Below are 19704 nucleotides of genomic sequence, written 5' to 3'. Positions count from 1 at the left end.
GCTTCTGATTTCGATTTTATTTATTACTGTACACGCGTACTGAATGTATATGTTGCTGAATGTAATTGTCACTTGCTTCCTCGGTTGATAAAACAAAGTTACCAGTTGGAAATGACCCAATATGTCAGTTGCTTTTATTATGGAGGAACGCAGACTCGATGGTGTAATGGTTAGAGTGTCCGCTCCGAGCCTGAGTCGGCGGCTCAAACCCCAGCCGAGTCATACCAATGGCTTTAAACCTGGTAGGTGTTGCTCCCTTGCTTGGCATTCAGCATTTAAAAGGATTAGATCATGGACAATCCCCATAGGTTGGCATCCATGGGGACGAGGAAATTCCTCCTTGGGAAATTCCCCGATGAGTGCAGTGATAAAGGCAGTGAGTGCCATTGTTGAAGCGTCACTGGTATCCAGAGTGCTCCTTCCACTTCCCCCAAGCTCAGTGGCTGTGTTTGACTTGTCTAACAGTCGTGTGCGTGTGCGTGTGTGTGCGTGTGTACGGGCGGCTGAAAACCACCATTCTGGTGATTCGCTGGCTGCATGTTGCACCAGAGATTATGCCCGACTTTGAATCGGACAATGAGACATTATATCTGCTTATTTACTCTTTTGAGCATTAATATTTCATGGTATCACTTGCAAGAATTCCAAGGTCTTGAAAGCAAGAGTGGCCTTCCAAGCAGCATCATGCCTAAACAAAACCTCCCGAATCTTGCTTTTCAACGTTCCTCTTCCTTGTTATTTTTGCGACACCACTGCCATCTCGATATGTGGTCAGTGGTTTTGTGTCCGGATATCTGGTGGTTTTACCTGTACAGTATGCCCAAAGCTTCCTTATTCTTATAACATGTGAACTTGTCTCCTACTATGGTTGACATCTTTTGAGTCAATATTTACACCTCTTCAAACAACCTGTTTATTAATGGCGTTTGTCCTTAAAATCTGCGATTCTACACTATTTTTTGTATACAAGATCGAGGCTCGTGAAAGAGCAACATTAATCACACAAAAAGTCAAAGCGACACATAAAACATATAATAAGGGGAGCGGTCGACAAGATGGGGAGAGAGGGGGAAGGACACAAACACAACATTTGAGAGCAGGGATATCGAGAGAAATGTGGGAGGGAGAGGGCTTGGGAGGAGGTGGGAGAGGTATAAAACATATGGACACTGCAAGGACTTCCAGGAAAGAAGTTGGAATTTCAAAAAAAGTGGATCTGGGGTGAATTAGCGGGGGTAGAAAAGATCAAGGTTTTGGATGGGGGAAGATAAGAGATGGTGGTGAACAGCTGTTTTATCTGTCTATCTATCCTCAATCTCTCTCTCTCTCCCTCCCTCTTTGTCTCTCTCTGTCTTTCTGCCAAGCTGTACTCGTCTGCAATCCTTCTCAGTTAGGCACCTGCCTTCATCTTTTAAAGTTTTCAATGCCACATTCATACACATGAAAAATACCAAGATGGGCATTGGGCCCCCTCAACTGAAGTGATGGAATCGATCATTATTGCAGACTTTGCCTTGTCTATTCTCCAACTATCTTATCATTCCACTCTTTCACTTTGTCCATACATAAGGTTTGACTAGTGACTCCCTCAGTCTACTTGTGTGGGCAGCCCCTGGAAGAGGTACAGTGTCTGAAACAACTAATGGCCTCACTATCAGCTGTAGCCCATCTTTGATGGGCCATATCTCCAGGCTGTCTTCTACGATTGGTCAGCAACTTGGTATTCGCTGCAGAGCCATGTCCATTCTGAGCAATCCACATCTCATTTTAATGTACAAGGCCTTAATTCAATGTGCCATAACGCATGGCTTCCCATTCTAGGCTAGTGCATTTATTTCCCACCGTCAGATGGTAGCTGATTTTGAAGCTATTCGAGGTGAGGAATATCTTGGCAGAAGGTTAATTCCCAGGGTCTTTAATTTCTTTACGATCTCTTTTCTCGTCTTGCTCCATCTGCCCTCTCTTATTTCCACCCCATGCCAGAAATGCTGCCCTGCTTGGATATTAGAGCCTTCCACACTACTCAAAGTAGCCCGAATGTTCAGCCCAGGGTGGCTTTGGGTATGATTAAGGAAATATTATCATCATTATGTACCATGGACCATGTTTAGTATGGGGTCATTGGTCCATAAAACATGTAAGATTAGGCCCACGTCTTTCACAAACTGGCTGGCTAGGCCTAATCAGACGTTCAGCTCGAGCTGATTAGGGCAGAAGTTTCAGATTTGGCCATGGTGCCAGCGCTAACTTGTTTCATCTTCGTCAAAAGACACCATATATGATATTTCATATCTACCAGATGCTAGCAGGTGCGTCCTCGGTCGAATGGCCCATTCGATGGATGGCACACCTTTTGTGCACAACACTTTGGCTGCAAAGCACCAGGTTGACAGTTGATATTCAGTTTGGGAATCAAACCCAGATGAGTGCGCTACCTCGTTACCATCCGTGTTGGACAATTTCAACATGTCAACATAAATGTAATCTCAAATGCCACACTTCAACCGCCCACTCCCCCCAACAGCAGTATGGATTGAGCCCACCTGGTATTTTTTTTGCAAAAATTTTAATTGCTTTATAAATATTTTTCTATTTCTTAAAGAAATATTTGTTGCATGTGCACTCTCAAAAAAAAAAAATTAATTCATAATCTGCCAATACAGTAAACCCTTAAATATTGTGCATTTGAATATCGAGTTTATGACCAATCGTATTGAGGTTTTGACCATTTGTATTTATTTTACATGTTTATTTCAATCGTGATGCATTTGTTTTTAGCTGCTGCCCAGTTTCCTCTATATTTTCTCGGAGCCCAGGAACCTAACTCCATTTTTCCCATCGGCCTGTGGTTTTAACTATTGCGGTTTTGAATATCGCGGCCTTTTCCAGGAACGTAACCTCCGCGATATTTAATGGTTTACTTTAATGCAGAAGCTTTCACTATAACTATTTGCTAATATTTTTTACTAACAAATGTTGATGCTTCTAATCATTAAATTATGCAAATGCCAGGTGGAGAAGTGCAAAATCATGGCCTCGAAGAAGAAGCCTTTGTGGCTGGAATTCAGCTGTGTGGGATTGAGCAGCTTCTCAGAGGGCTCCATTGGCATCATATTCAAACATGGAGATGATCTCCGGCAAGACATGCTCATCCTCCAGGTGTTGTTCGAGTTGCAAATTGTTGTGATATTGGGATAAGTCTTCATCGGCTTTAACACGAGAACAATGGGACAACTTTTCCTTTCCGATATCAAATGAACGGGGCATTTTCCCATTGCGTAGCTAATTGTTTGTATAATTAAACTGAAGTTGAAGTTGATGATGAGAGAGTTTGTAGCAATGTAATTATTGTATTGGTTGATTGAAATGTAGTAATTGTTGAAGTAAGGTCAGTGGAGCAAATTATTGAACAGTTTGGATTACAAAGGCTAAACGAAAGGTGATGAGCATGCAGGTGTAGTTGCCGGTTCTGACCATAATGTCGTGACTGACTGTAAGGCTTCATCTAAAACAGGTGAGAGGTGTAAACAAAAGAATGTGATGGGGTTCCATGGGATCCTTTTATTTATTTGTGTCTGTGTCTCCAAAGTGTCTTTATTTACTTGTATCTGTGATGGGGACAGCGTCGTATGTGGTAAACGTTTTCATGATGTAATTGAGCAATGAGAGAACCTGAAATCTGCAATCATGACTAGTGCTAAGGAAAATTTAGGATTTTATTTGAGGTATAAAGAAAGCAAAGAAAGCTACTGGTAACAGAATGAGGTTATGGAAAATGTCAGATAACAGAGGAAGTGAAAGATAAATACAGAGAACTGAGCAATGAATTTTATAGGGAAACAGATAAAGTTCACCACATTCTCAGATCATCTCCAATCCAAAACAGAACAAAACAAAACAAAACAGAATCCCAGCATCTTTGATCATTCTGAGAGCATTAGACTCCATGACTTCCAGTGGTGCCGCTGGAATGTCATATCCTTTCTTTTAATTATATGACATTTTTGGGGGGGTCGGTAAAACAAAACACTTTTCTGTGAGTGCCAATAATATCTGCAGCCAAGTTTTGCAACTTGAGGGGTCTGACCGGCTGTGAAATGCGTGTTATAGCAGGTCATGTCATTGCATTCCGCAGCCATTTGGGAACCCGCAAAGTCAAGACTGCCTCCACAGATTTTCCTGACAATTTAGGATTTTATTTGAGGTTGATTTAAATTTTATTTATTGCATTTGACAATTTTATTGATTTTTGACAAATCTGACAATTTGACATTTGACAAACCTCAAAACCTGACAATTTTATTTAAACAATACAATTCACCAAGTTGCATTTGCTGCATAATGTCACATTTTTTATACAAGTGAAAATAATGATAATATCTAGTGATAGTTTTTGAAGGTAAACTCCATATGTAAAAAAAACAAAAAAAAAAACAATTCAGTGTAACTCATCTGGATGTGGCACGTTGCTGATTGCTTGGTTCTTTTCCAGATACTGGTCTTGATGGAAGCAATATGGGAGAGCCAGTCTCTGAACCTGTACCTGCTGCCTTATGGTTGCATTTCAACTGGAAACAACATTGGTGAGTTATGCATGAAACAGCCAATGGCATTTTGCAGTTGCATATGAGAGAGCTGCTGAATTGGATTCTGACCATCTATGATCATTATTATGAGGTAGAATTACCGAATTACAACCCACCTGCCCTCCAAGCACTTGTCAATACTGTACTGAAGCCTAATACCTGTGGTGTGGAATTGTGGTCAAAAGACTCAATGGAAGCAATTTGGCCTACCATGTCTGTTTTTTTGCTCCCACACACCATAAACTTTCTCGGTCAATTTATTAGTCCCCTACCGGTGTACACCGGAGGGGACAATAGGTTTGCACGCCGTCCCTCCTTCTGTCCGTCCATCACGCAAAGAACAGTTTTCCGGACTTTTTAAAATAAACTCTTAATGCTAATGATTTCAAACTTGGTACACGGTTTCCTCATGATAAGTTACAGTTCAAGTTCTAACTTCACGACGTTTCGATCTTTTTTGACAAAGTTATGGCACTTTGAACTTTGGGAATTCTGATAATTCTGATGATCCTTAACAACTTAATTTTAAGTTTTAATTTCCTTTAAAAAACATTTTCTCTGCAATAATTGGACCGATTGAGATCAAATTTGCACCGTAGGGGGGACTCGGTCTGTAGAATATTTTAATGGTAATTATGACGTCACAGGTCACGTGGTTCGGCCGCCATATTGTGTTTCGTGAAAACACGAAAACCCCTTTTTCTCTGCAACGGCTGAACAGATCTAGGCCAAACTTTGCAGGCAGAATCGCATCCCCATGACGAACAAAAAAGTCAGCGAGCATGACGTCATGCATCACATGGTTTCAGAGTTATGGCGTTTTTAAGCATGAACCTTTAAAACCGAGCTCCTCCCTCATTTTTGATCCAATCGAGGGGAAACTTCACAGATCTGTTCAGCATGTCAGTCTACTAAAATGTCCTTTTGGAATTTGCGATAGGGCACGTGGTTTGGCAGATATCGTTAATTAAACGAAAAAAAAAGAAAAAAAAAAAGGATATCTCTTGAATCGCTAGTACCTCAGACCGTGAGTTGGTAATTATATAATTCACACTGCAATACGAGCAGGCTGCTCCACGGAGCGACCTTGCGGGCTTATCAACGAGGCGAGGCGTGACACACGTGTCTCAGCATACCTCAGATCAAGTTTGAAAACAAGCATCAAACGTGCATAAATTTGCATATTCGATCATTTTTGACAAAGTTATGGCACTTTGAACTTTGGTAGGGGACATGTATTGCAGCGCAATACTCAGAATGCTTGTTTTCTTTGTACTGGCATCACATTTTTTGAATTATTACCTCGGCCACCGAAGGTGGACGGATGTTATGTTTTCACCCCTGTGTGTTTGTTTTTTGTTTGTCTCTGAACACAATATCTCAAAAAGTTAAGGCTGGATTCGGACAAAACCTGGTGGATATGTTGGGTGTGTGACAAGGACGAATTGATTATATTTTGGTGAAAAGCCGGAATCAGATCCGAGAATTTTAAAGTAATTTTTCACCATTGAGAGATAAGGCCAACAACTAACACTATCTCAAAAGGCTATGGATGGGTTCTGCAGTGGCCCTACCCAGACTCTAAAACCTCCAATTGGAGCGCTGAACACTGAACAGGCTCCTCCCACTTAGAGCATTGGGAGGTAATGATGTCGGGAGAGAGCATCCAATCAGAATTTGTCTTGTTGATAGGTGGCCTATATAGGTTCTTCTTCCATGTCTCATTCACTTTGTGCAAATTTCACTTGAGTGCACAACGAAAAGCTTTGTGGTTCTTTTTAATTCTGTTTTATGGAAATATCCTTCAGATATCTCTGTTAATGTCTATATTAAAGTTTTGTTATACTAAGCATGTTTTTATTTCCATATTCTTGTGGGGTCAGCCAGTAAAAGTTTTTGGCCCAAGCCTTTCATGAACTAGCTGGAAAAAATATTTCTTAACCAGAAAAAATATATATATTCGGCAGTAATCGAGACAGCAGTCTGTTGCCTATACACTGCCCATGTTCAGTTTGTTGCCTGATTGAAAAAAAAATGCCAATTTTCCCATAGGTTTGGATTCATTTTAAGCAGTTTTTACTTGATAATTTTTTTCTCCCTAAGGAGTCGATGTCTGTGACAGACAGGCAGACAGACAGCATAAACCATATATATATATATATATATATATATATATATATATATATATTGTTACGGACGCGGTTTAGATGTTATTTTTGACCGAGCGGTTGCTATGACCGCGACCGAACAGTTATTCCCCGACTAGACCCCGATTCCACCCAGACGTTGACCAAATCGCGCTATGCTAAATCAATGATGGAAAGGACACAACGACGGGGATAGATGAAACGACGCAAGGGGTACAGTTCTCAAGACCTCTGGAGGAGGGTATAATTACAGTGGTGGAGAAAAGGGGGGTAGATTACACGGTAGTGAGGTAAAGACACAGAAGAGATAGGCACTTAATTACAGTCTTATCTTATCCCAGACAGACCACAGACAAACGGAACAAGGCTGACTTACACAGGGATTGATGGCAGGAAGGGACAGGTAGTCGATAGCACAAGGTGCACCTTGGCTCGGGGGCAGGATAAAGCACGGTCCAGTCCAGAGATGCGGGGAGGCCTCACAGCGCTCGGAGGGTACGTCTTGCTTGCTCCAAGCTCAGCGCGCATCTAACGTCACCTCCCTCTTCCTGCGCATGCTCAGCGGGGAGTGACACGCCCTTGGCTGGTTGGCTCCGCCCCAGATGGGACCGGTCCGCCGCTTCCATTGGGTGCGGGGGTTACCGGGCTCCGCCCTTGACGAGGAGCTGACAGGGAGCCCCTATTTGGTAACCCCGTCGAGCACATGTTCGATGGCGGCTCGTTGGGAAGGCCTCGTGCCCTCCCAACACCTCCTACCAACCAAGCCGGAGTGAGGACGCGCACTCCCTGTGCACGCCGCCGCCGTTGCTGTTGTTGTTGTTGTTGTTGTTGTTGTTGTTGTTGTTGCTGAACCGTGAGGAAGAGCTGCGGGGAGGTATTGGGAGGTCCTAAACTTCCTAACGGTGCCATACAATCACATTCTGGTGCAACGAAGGGTCAGAATTAATGGAAACGAGTCCTTAACTGACATAGACTAAGAATAACTAGCAAGATGTCCTATAGTTGTCTACGTGAGATGCGGTGGACCTGGATGCGACATTTAATGGGGGAAATAGGGGGAGGTCGGGTCTACAGAGTGTTGTTTACAAAAAATGGGACTAGGGAATGGGGGATTGGGGATAGTTGGGAAGTATTGAGGAAATAGGGGAATATTTACAAGCGGATATGGATGGATGCAAATCCCATATCCGCAACAATATATATATATATATATATATATATATATATATATACATATATATATATATATATAGATATATATATATATATATAGATATATATATACATACATATAGATATGTAATTTGCATAACTAATTTATCGTATGAATTAAATTAAAGTAACACTAATGAATATTGCTTTTTGATTTGGTGTGGGTAATCATTGTCCAATCCCTTTCCACCCTTCTAGGCATGATCCAAATTGTCCAGGATGGCACAACCATTGCCAAGATCCAACAGAGTAAGGTGGGAAACACAGGTGCCTTCAAGGATGAGGTTCTGCATCAGTGGTTACAGGAGAAAAGTCCAAATCAGGATCAGGTGAGTCTTCATCATCAGGTGTAATTTGTTTCATTTCACTGATCTTTGTGAGATAATTATTGGGGAAAGTTATGCGAACCTAAGAGAATGAAAGTAGAGAAGATGATATCGTATCTGCCAGAATTGGTAGTATTAGGGTGATTGTAAGGAGCTGTGAGTCGATGCTGCTATTGTATGTACATTCCAGCTCGTTCTTGAGAAGTTTGTCCACTCTTGTGCTGGTTACTGTGTGGCTACATATGTGCTGGGTATTGGGGATCGACACAATGACAACATCATGATTACTGGCTCAGGTAAGGAAGCACAGAACCACAAATCCCAAATGATTTTAATGTGTTTGCTGAACCAATATCTTTGTCGTATGGAACAGTTTCGTTCCACAGCATATTGTGCTAACAAGTCCACAGTGCCAAGCCGTGCAGATTCAGGATCGCTAAGCCTTTTTTTTTTTTTTTTTTTTTTTTTTTTTTTTTAAATACAGAATCGAGGCTCATGTAAGAGCGAACACATTGAACATGAAAAGATGCACAGACACATAAAACATGCAATGAAGGGAGCGGGAGACAAGAGGGAGAGAGAGGGAAGTACACAAGCACAACAACAGAAGATAACAGGGACGTCGGTAGATCTGTGGAAGGGGGAGGGCTGGGGGAGGAGGGAGGGGTACATGGTACAAAGCAAATGAACACTTCTGGGAATTTCAGGAAAGAAAGTTGGAGATTGAAAGAGGCGGATCTGGAGTGAATTAACGGGGGAAGAAACAAGGCATCGTGATCCTACTCATCTTTATTTGCCAGTTTTATTGGCAGTTTCAAAAGGGAATAATAGCACGAGTGAAAAGTTTTTTTTTTTATTTTTTATACAGGATCGAGGCTCGTGAAAGAGGTAACATTTATCACACAAAAAAAAATCAAACAGACACACAAAACATATAATAAGGGTCGATGTAGACAAGATGGGGAGAGAAGGGGGAAGCACACAAACACAACATTTGAGAGCAGGGACATCAGGAGATCTGTGGGAGGGTTTGGGGGGAGGAGGCGTGGGAAGGAGGGGGGGGGGGGAGGGGTGGGAGAAGTATAAAACACAAGGACACTGCAAGGACTTCCAGGAAGGAAGTTGGTATTTCAACTGTCTGTTTGTTTTTTGTTTGTCTGTGAGGACAATATCTCAAAAAGTTAAGGCTGGATTCGAACAAAACTTGGTGGATATGTTGGGTGTGTGACAAGGACGAATTGATTATATTTTGGTGAAAATCCGGATCCAGATCCGAGAATTTTAAAGTAATTTTTCACCATTGAGAGATAAGGCCAACAACTAACACTATCTCAAAAAGCTATGAATGGGTTCTGTAGTGGCCCCACCCAGACTCTAAAACCTCCAATTGGAGCGCTGAACACTGAACAGGCTCCTCCCACCTAGAGCATTGGGAGGTAATGATTTGGGAGATTACGAGGGTAGTTCAAGTTTTAGGTTGACAGTCTATAAAATGCAGAGTAGTTTAGGTAAATCATTATTTTAAAGAGAATTTCTCTGTCGTGCAAGTCACCAATTCCCATAATCCTGTGTTTTGTGGTTTGATGCAAGTGCTGAAAATCCAAGATGGCAGAATGTGCAATAGCAAACGGTGGAACATTTTATTTTAAATACCTGGTCAACAAAAACATCACACCTGACAAAATTCACAGTTTATCATCTACACAACACACACAACTGTCTGTGAAGAACATCCAATATGGAAAGGGGCTAATTATCAGGAAGTCGCAAAACTTTCTATGCAGGGATGGCACAGACATGCCATTGGTTGAATGCAACACAAATACTCAAATAAATCCACCAATATACAAAATTATCAACCTATAAAGTACCTTCCAGTCATCTGTGGAGGATATATCGCATCCAACAACACGAAGTAAACTTTCGGACAGTATCACTGTACTACAAAACTGACTGACTCAAAATAGCCTGATTGTAATTATTAGTCCCCTAACGGTGTACACCGGAAGGGACTACAGGTTTGCACGCCGTCCCTCCATCCGTCAGTCAGTCTGTCATTCTGTCAGTCTGTCCGTCTGTCAGTCCGTCACGCAAAGAACAGTTTTCCGGACTTTTTTTCTAAACGCTTAATGCTAATGATTTCAAACTTGGTAAATGGTTTCCTCATGATAAGTTACAGATCGAGTTCGAAGTTCACGACGTTTCGATCATTTTTGACAAAGTTATGGCACTTTGAACTTTGGGAGTTCTGATAATTCTGATGATCCTTAACTCAGTGCCATTTTAAGTTTTAATTTCCTTTAAAAAAGATTTTCTCTGCAATAATAGGACCGATTGAGATCAAATTTTCACCGTAGGGGGGACTCGGTCTGTACAATATTGTAATGGTAATTATGGCGTCACAGATCACGTGGTTCGGCCGCCATATTGTTTTTCGTGAAAACACGAAAACCCCTTTTTCTCTGCAACGGCTGAACAGATCGAGGCCAAACTTTGCAGGCAGAATCGCATTCCCATGTCGAACAAATAAGTCAGCGAACATGACGTCATACATCACATGGTTTCAGAGTTATGACGTTTTTAAGCATGAACCTTTAAAACCGAGCCGCTCCCTCATTTTTGATCCAATCGAGGGGAAACTTCACAGATCTGTTCAGTATGTCAGTCTACTAAAATGTCCTTTTGGAATTTGCGATAGGACACGTGGTTTGGCAGATATCGTTAATTAAACGAAAATATTTTTAAAATGGATACTCTTGAATCGCTAGTACCTCAGACTGTGAGTTGGTAATAATTTATATAATTCACACAGTGCAATACGTGCAGGCTGCTCCACGAAGCGACCTTGCGGGCTTATCAACGAGGTGAGGCGTGTGACACACATGTGTCTCAGCATACCTCAGATCAAGTTTGAAAACCAGCATCAACCGTGCATAAATTTGCATATTCGATCATTTTTGACAAAGTTATGGCACTTTGAACTTTTCTAGGGGACATGTATTGCAGCGCAATACTCAGAATGCTTGTTTCTACTAGCAACGGTACCCGTCCTAGGGGCAGGGCTTCAATTGGGAGGCCCAAATGAAAAAGAAAATTATCAGAAATGGAAGGCTTTTTTTTATTTCAAACGATTTATATAAACATCCGTTAAATCATATCACACGCAAATCATCAAAATCTACACAGTATTTGTAGAATTTCAATAAAAGCCACATCACTGGTCACATCGGGAAATATTATACCATCGTGTTTGGAAAAATTTGAAAATTGGAAAAATTTGAAAAAAAAAATGGGAAAACAATATAGCCTATTTTACTTCAGGGGGTCCCAGGATTACCCACCCAAAATTTCGTTGCGATCAGTTCAGCCGTTTTTGCGGTACCTGGGAACAGACAGACAGACAGACAGACGGCCAGACATTTGGTGAATTTTAGTAAGATTCTTCTTTTCAGACTGGCGGACTGGCGGACTTCCTCTCTAGTCGTAGTCAACGTGTGGCCCTGAAGGGGTTTCTCTCATCTCCTCTTCCTGTTCAGGCTGGAGTTCCCCAAGGCAGCGTTCTGGGTCCTGTGCTTTTTCTGGTCTTCATCAATGATCTCTCTGACTCTCTTGAAAATCCTCTCTATCTCTTTGCTGATGACTCCACTCTCTGCCGCTCCATTCCTCATCCCTCAGATCGGCAGTCTGCAGCCTACTCACTCTCTGCAGACCTGGACAAAATCACAGACTGGGCAAACAAGTGGAACATGTCTTTCAATCCTGACAAATTTCACACTCTTACGATGTCTCTCTGAAAAGACCGACTGGACAACCCTCCCATCTACTTTCTGAATAATCCTCTCCAAGAAGTTCTGTCACTCAAGCTTTTGGGTCTCACTATCTACCATGATCTTTCCTGGGAAAACCACATTTCCAAGCTGGCCTCCAAAGCCAGTCGCCGACTGGGCATCCTCCGTCGTGCGAAGTCCTTCCTTGGCACACCTGAGCTCCTCACCACATACAAGGCTTTCATCCGCAGCTCAATGGAGTACTGCTCTCCCCTCTGGGCTGGTGCTCCTGCCTCACACCTAGCTCGTCTTCATGCTGTTGAAACCAAAGCGTTCAGAATCATTGGAATCTCCCGTGATGACGCTATCTCCGAGGGCCTTTCACTTACTCACCGCAGGCAGGTTGGTGGTCTTTCCGTCTTCTACCGACTCCTCTCCGGCCTTGCTCCCCCAGCTCTCTCTGGGCTCTGTCCCCCAAATATTCCTACAGGTCGCACAAGATCTGCCTGCAACCCTCTTATGGTTAAACTGCCAAAATCAAGACTCTCTGCTCACCTTCACTCCTTCATTCCTCTTTTCTCCCACCTCTGGAACAAACTCCCTCACTCTCTTCAATCCCACTCCTCCCTCCAGGTCTTTAAAACGGCTGTTCACCACCATCTCTTATCTTCCCCAATCCAAAATCTTGATCTTTTCTACCCCCGCTAATTTCACCCCAAATCCACTTTTTTGAGGTGCCGACTTCTTTCCTGGAAGTCCTTGGTGTCCTTGCGTTTTATACCTATCCTGCCTCCCCCCAGGGCCTCTCCCTCCCCCACATCTCCCGATGTCCCTGCTCTCAAATGTTGTGTTTGTGTGCTTCCTCCCCTTCTCTCCCCATCTTGTCGACCGCTCCCCTTTTTATATACTTTGCTTGCTTGTTTGTTTGATGTGTTTGTTAGATAAATGTTAGCTCTTTCACGAGCCTCGACTCTGTATAGAAAAAAAAAAAAAAATTGAGTGTAGATTGATGAGGGAAAAATGAATTTAAACGATTTCAGCATAAGGCTGCAACATAACAAAATGTGAAAAAAGTGAAGGGGTCTGAATACTTTCTGAATGCACTGTATGTATGTCCCCTCAAACGTATACCAATCAGAGTTCAGAATCTGGTCACATGACAGGGTGATGTGATTATGTCTGATGGCATTACGGTGGTACAGCAGCTGACTCTCTACACTCTGGCATTTTGATTCCAATTTAGTTTCGGCCGAACATATCGTTGAATCTGTCACTCTCTACATGTCTACCTTTACGTTTTTCATTCAGTGTGAAACAAACCGATTGTTAAAATGACCATGAAATATCGAAATCATCAGCGTTACGACTCTTCCAACAATACGGTAGGTATAGGCCCTAGGCTTCATATCGGTACGTATAGGCCTCAGGACTCACTTTCGGGCCGCTCAGCCAAATTAAGCCCAGGTTTCTTAATACAGTAGTGTATCTTTTCAGTAGTATCGTTTTCATAATAGTAATAATAATAATAATAATAATAATATAGTAAATATAACCATAACACTTTAATCCCAATGTCGTGAATACAATTTTAATGGATTGAAGCGGTGTGTAGTTCATGATTCAATGATAAGTGGTGTACGGAACTAACAACCGCGGAAGTAAGGAATTCGCCTCGGTTATTTGATAGCATGTTATTAACCCAACCCTTGTGGGGTATACTGCCCTACTTTGACACAAGGAAGCAACTGTTATTTTTGTCGAAATTGAGTTATCACTTGTTCTAGGGTATTTGAGGTATGCTCTACACGTTCGTACACAAAATAAAGTAACACGACCCTCCATTTCTGAGATATTAACATGTCAAAAGGAAGCAAGTACAGAAATATTGTCATAAAACTTTGACAAAAGGAAGCAACTGAGCAGGTCTTAGTTAGCCAATCATATATCAGCATAGAAATGGCAGATTGAGGGAGTTAACCAATCAGAGAGCTCCTATTATCCAGTTTGGCTTTCTCACGGTTTTTGCTCTGTGTTGTGCTTGTGCAACTGGTTGTGAAACCGCCCGAAAATGCTGAAATTCTTTGATGTTTTCGCCCATTTGAGAGATATGTAAGTACCTGACTGTTCAATATGCTATTAGGCATTCAATTTTTAGACTCTTTTGAGTGAAACTCACGTTAACTAGTGTTTATTGTCTATTTACTAGACGTTTATATCCTGTCTTGTTTGTGCGCAGTTTCTGTGTAGTCCCATATACACTGTTGTGTACAGTGTGTGTACAGGAGGGGAGGAGGAGGGGGAGTACACATCTGTGGGTTTTGAATGGGGAGGGAGAGGAATAGGGCAAGAGTGAAGGTGTGTCTGTGTGTGTGCATGTTTGTGTGTATGTGTGTGCGGTGTGTGTGCGTTCGCATGATAATGTAAAGCGCCATGAGGGTCGTTTACTCTGCTTGATGGGGCTATATAAGACTCCTTTATTATTATTATTATTATTATTACAGTGTACAGAATGCAGTACACGTATCTAATGTTTAGAGTTAGAGTCTTGAAGCAAGTTTTTGAAAGCAATGACTAAATGTAGAGTTAAAATTATTTCCCCCTTCAGTGCTTGCAGTTGTATGATTGTATTATCATTTGGAGGCAGTTTTGATTAAAATTTAATGATCGCCGGTGTAAAAAAATAGGCTAGTCTACATCCATGGGTTACGTGCACGAGAACTTGGATTTTGTATGACAGTGTATTGTAATTTGTTTTTCCTTGTCATCTTCCACTAAAAATTAACTGAATGCATGACCAAAGAAATTACATTTCTCCACATATCTGGTTGTTTATTCTTTTTCCAGTTGTGATACACGTTCTTCTGTCGCAGAAGTGTTTGAGTGAGTATTTAAACAAAAAAAAAAAAAAAAAAAACAAGCCCAAAACAAACCAAAACAAAATAATAACAAATGGTCTGCTTTAGGATAGTATTGTGCATTGAAAGTATTCTGCCTTTTTATAGGGGGGGGGAACGTTGATTATGTACATGTGCCTGCACATACCCTTCCCGCCCTGTCACTCCTTGATGTGTAAACAAATTTGGATTATTAATAAATACACACAAAACCAATAAATATATATCTGGCACAGTTTCATACCAGAGTGATCAGAAAATTTGAAAAGTTGCTTCCTTTTGTCAAAGTATTAGGCCTGGAACTATTACCATAATACTTTGACAAAAGGAAGCAAGTGACATAATTCACACAAAAATATGAATTCATATCTCCAACCATGGTTGTCTAAAAAGTCTTCTTTGAGTACAGTTTGAAAAACTTTATACCCAGGAAGTAAGAAACTCTGCCAAAGAGAGCAGAAAGAAAAACACATTTTCCTCATTTACAAGAAAACTCCTTTCAGGCAGTTGCTTCCTTTTGTCAAAGTAGGGCAGCATATAGATAACAGTAGATCTTCGCTCAGTTCTGCAAGTAAAACTTACCTCATGGATGTCGGGATTCCTCCAAATTTCTTTGTTCAATGTTATAAACAGCATTAGCGACTGTTTAAAAAGCTAATCATATGTGTTTGTGGTTCATAATATTTTACAAGCCCGGCTACGCCACTGTTAGACTTTCGGTCTTGTTTTTCTGCAATATACTTTTGTGAGATGTTAGTGTTAAGATTTGTGAACCCATGTAATTTCATGGTTTTTTGGGGGGAATGGGGGGTTTTCCTTTTCTTTCATTTACCGACCCAAGGTAACCTCTTCCATATTGACTTTGGTCACATCCTTGGAAATACCAAAAGCATACTCGGAGTAAACAGAGAGCGGGTGCCATTTGTGCTTACTCCAGATTTCCTCTATGTCATGGGAGCCTCCAGAAAGGAAACAAGTGCTTGCTTCGATAACTTTCAGGTGAGGATGCACATTTCCAGAGAGACGACATGATTTGTGCAAGTGCACATGTCGAATCCATTTATGTCATCCTGATATTGGGTCAAAGGGTGAGTTTACTATGTTCGTTCCACAGTCATTGCTTTGCAATGTGCAATGTGCATATTTACCACCGCCACCGAAGGTGGATGGAGGTTATGTTTTCACCCTTGTCTGTCTGTTTGTCTGTATGTTTGTCTGTCTGTTTGTCTGTCTGTTTGTTTATCTGTTTGTGAACAATATATCTCAAAAAGTTGTGGACGGATTCAGACAATTTGGCAGAAAGGTAGTTTACGTGACAAGGATGAAATGATTAGATTTTAGTGAAGATCCAGATCTGGCTACTAGAATTTTTAAAGTGATTCTTCACCATTGAGTGATGGGGCCCAAAACGATACATAGCACGATATCTCAAAAAGTTGTGGATACATTTGGACGAAACTTGGTGGACAGGTTGGGGTTGGGTGTGTGACGAGGACGAATCGATTCGACTTTGGTGAAGATCTGAATATGGATTCGGATGCGAGAATTATTTAATTATTAAGGGATTCTTCACCATTGAGAGATCGGGCGAAAAGTGATATATAACATGATATTAAAAAAAAGTTATGGATGAGTTATGACTAAACTTGGTGGATGAGTTGGTTTGGTGATGAGAAGAAGCCGATTAGATTTAGGTTCAAGTCCAAATCCAGATCCGGCCTATCAGTGAGATGCAAAACATAAACTGTTCAGCCTGGTGGAGGTATGTGCTCTACCGAGTGCCCTTCCAGTTAATTGTGAATTTTGCATTGTGTGGTGCAAGTTCTCTTTGTTATTTTTTATTTTCAAGGCATTTCAGCCCAAAATATCAAACCCCAACCATTCAATGAGATAAGCGAACATGAATGAGAACAACATAAATGAATGAAACATTTCTCCCCTTTTCTTTTTCCATTTCCACTAATATCCTTAAAGGAGATCTGCATGAAGGCATACCTGGCATTGCGTCAGCATACCGACCTGCTCATTACATTGTTCTCCATGATGGCTATGACGGGAATGCCGGAACTGAGCTGCAAAAAGGACATTGAATACATGCGAGAGGCGCTAATGGTGTCCCGGCGTGAGGGTGATGCCAAGAAGCACTTCCTGGAGCAGATCGAGATTTGCAGAGACAAGGGCTGGACTGTGCAGCTCAACTGGTTCATTCACTTGTTTCTTGGCATCAAGCAGGGAAGCCCCGGCAAAAACAACCCTTCGTGATGGAATAGCCATCCCCTCTCCCTCTACAGTCTACACAAACACTTTGTCGTTCCACTGTTATTGTTTTGTAACTTTTTAGCCAGTGCAGTTAAATCCCAATGTTATCGGGGAATAATTTATTAATTTGCAGGTTTCACGGAGTATTCAAACGAGGTGAGAGAGCCTGTTACAATAGGTGATCAATTTGTTTGAAACTTTCTGCAAGTCGAGACTTCGTGGCATGCACAAGTGATCGAAAGGAAATTGATTTGGCACGGCAGAGGAGTTCAAGATCGTTGAATAATGCTCAATAACTCGGTTATAACTCATTGAAGAGAGGAGTTCAAGATCGTTGAATAATGCTCAATAACTCGGTTATAACTCATTGGAGAGGAGCTCAAGATCGTTGAATAATGCTCAATAACTCGGTTATAACTCATTGAAGAGAGGAGTTCAAGATCGTTGAATAATGCTCAATAACTCGGTTATAACTCATTGAAGAGAGGAGTTCAAGATCGTTGAATAATGCTCAATAACTCGGTTATAACTCATTGAAGAGAGGAGTTCAAGATCGTTGAATAATGCTCAATAACTCGGTTATAACTCATTGAAGAGAGGAGTTCAAGATCGTTGAATAATGCTCAATAACTCGGTTATAACTCATTGAAGAGAGGAGTTCAAGATCGTTGAATAATGCTTAATAACTCATTGAAGATTGAGTTATGCAGCGTTCTCTTTTTGTATTCAAAGTCTAGTTCTAAGTTCCAGACGAGAGCAAGATGACAGAGATTGACAATTAATCGTACTGACAGAGATAGGAAGTCAGAAGCAAGTGGACACAGGGAAAGTAGTCGGATGAAGCAACGGGAAATTGAAGGAGGAAGAAGCCCACAGGGAAGAGGGGTGCACATTGGGAGGGTTAGTGGGGGTTAGAAAATATGGGTAGCAATGGAAGGCATGACATGGAAAACGATGCATTCGAGTACCGACATGGAACGCATTTCGTGTTTCTACTACTTTCCATTTCTTCATTGGAATGCAGCACAAGGTTGCAGGGTAGCATCATTGTCTGAGGGAGCGGCTGTGCTGCTGATGCAATGCTCTCTGCTGGTTATGGCAGGAATTTGGAATTTATTCAGGGTGTTGGCGGTAGCTCACCTGCTCTTCGTGAAGGACACCGTGCGATCTTTAACGTCCACCAATGAATGCTGACAGACTTCCATATGAGGGGCACATTGATGATTCACTTTTCATGTGAAACACCATGATGACAGTTTCTATTTTGGTTGGTATTCGAACCCAGGCAAGACAGCTTCGAGGCGAGTGTGCATACCTCTAAGCCATACTACTTTCCGTTACATAGCAATACACCACACCTTGAATGCTTCTACCCCCTTCCATATTCTTTAACATAAATATAAATTAATAGTTAACTAAAAACGAGTTGAAAACGCGACAGTAAAGTTCCTTGTCATATTGCTACGTTTCACAATGATCTTGAACGAATGTGCCTTTAGTTTGTATCTTATCTCTGTTTACTTTTTTAAATGACCTAGTGCGGTATTTTTACGACAGCAAATCCTCGGAGCTTACACTGTTCAAAACTAATGACAAAGCTTGGTCTGAAGGTTACTCGAGGCTTGTTTGCCATCCGCAAGCAAATCCAAGCAGACGTGACAGCTAACCGGACAACCTTCTGAAGGATGGTCTGCATGCCTAGCACCACAATGGCTGTTTGTAGTTGTGCCAGCAACTAAATCCTGAATAAACAGCTCAAAGGCAAGGCCGCTACCTCCAGAGATACCTTGACATCCCTCGCGTGACAACGGGCAATAGTTGCTTCCCACTACTAACCTAGCTTGGCTGCTTAGATTCTGAGCTCTTTGCCATCGGGTGCATTCAGGTGGATATGTTTACCTTTACATCCTTGTTAAAACATCGAAGCTGAAGTCGTTTAACATTTGCCTCCTGTTGACTTTCCTCAACCTATTCCATTGTACATCTGTAAATGGTACCGATTCATTTGTGAGATTTGTCTCACCCTGGACTCGGCAAACCTGGCCTACAGCTAACTCTGGGATTTGGTTCCAAGTGGAACTTTTGAATATAACTGAACATCAGATTTTAATGCTGCATTTGGTGAGTGTTTACCATAATTGCAATACCATGCCAGTTGCTTTGTACATTGTTGATTAAATATTATGAATTTGATTTGCTAATGCTGTGACTTTACAGTCCAATGGAATACAAAGTATAATGATAATGGAGGCCCGTACTCTTGACATAGATTTGGGGCATTCACGACAAGGCGAGAGACGCTTCAAGGCTAGAACAAATTCTGGAAATAAAAAAGTCACCACTCCGTCACAGGATACTCGACTGAAGGTGCAGTAATTTGTTCAGGTTACCAGAGATAACTCACTTCCTCTTCATGAAATCTGTGGGATCCACTGTGATGGTGTGGGGCCTCCTCGACATTTTTTGAAACCACTGGGGATTTCGAATTCTCCTCTCATGACTTTTTTCTCGAG

At 41.6% G+C, this 19704-nt stretch overlaps 1 protein-coding gene across 10 annotated transcripts in view; it reads left to right on the top strand.

Annotated features, from left to right (window-relative positions):
- Positions 1 to 19384, top strand: part of PIK3CG (phosphatidylinositol-4,5-bisphosphate 3-kinase catalytic subunit gamma) — a 64356-nt gene extending 44972 nt beyond the window's left edge. For all 10 annotated transcript variants that reach the window (XM_068130462.2, XM_078786549.1, XM_068130457.2 and 7 more), the window contains 6 exons: positions 3013 to 3159; positions 4493 to 4583; positions 8144 to 8274; positions 8462 to 8567; positions 15774 to 15931; positions 16907 to 19384. In XM_068130462.2, the coding sequence (XP_067986563.2) occupies positions 3013 to 3159; positions 4493 to 4583; positions 8144 to 8274; positions 8462 to 8567; positions 15774 to 15931; positions 16907 to 17194 (921 nt within the window). In that variant the 3' untranslated portion in view covers positions 17195 to 19384. The remainder of the gene's footprint in view (positions 1 to 3012; positions 3160 to 4492; positions 4584 to 8143; positions 8275 to 8461; positions 8568 to 15773; positions 15932 to 16906) is intronic.
- The last annotated feature ends 320 nt before the right edge of the window (positions 19385 to 19704 follow it).

This window comes from Myxine glutinosa, chromosome 11 (genome assembly GCF_964187855.1).
Source record: "Myxine glutinosa chromosome 11, kmMyxGlut1.1, whole genome shotgun sequence".
NCBI lineage: Eukaryota > Metazoa > Chordata > Myxini > Myxiniformes > Myxinidae > Myxine > Myxine glutinosa.
Note: the sequence above shows the minus strand (reverse complement) of the source record. Positions and strands in the feature narration are given on the sequence as shown.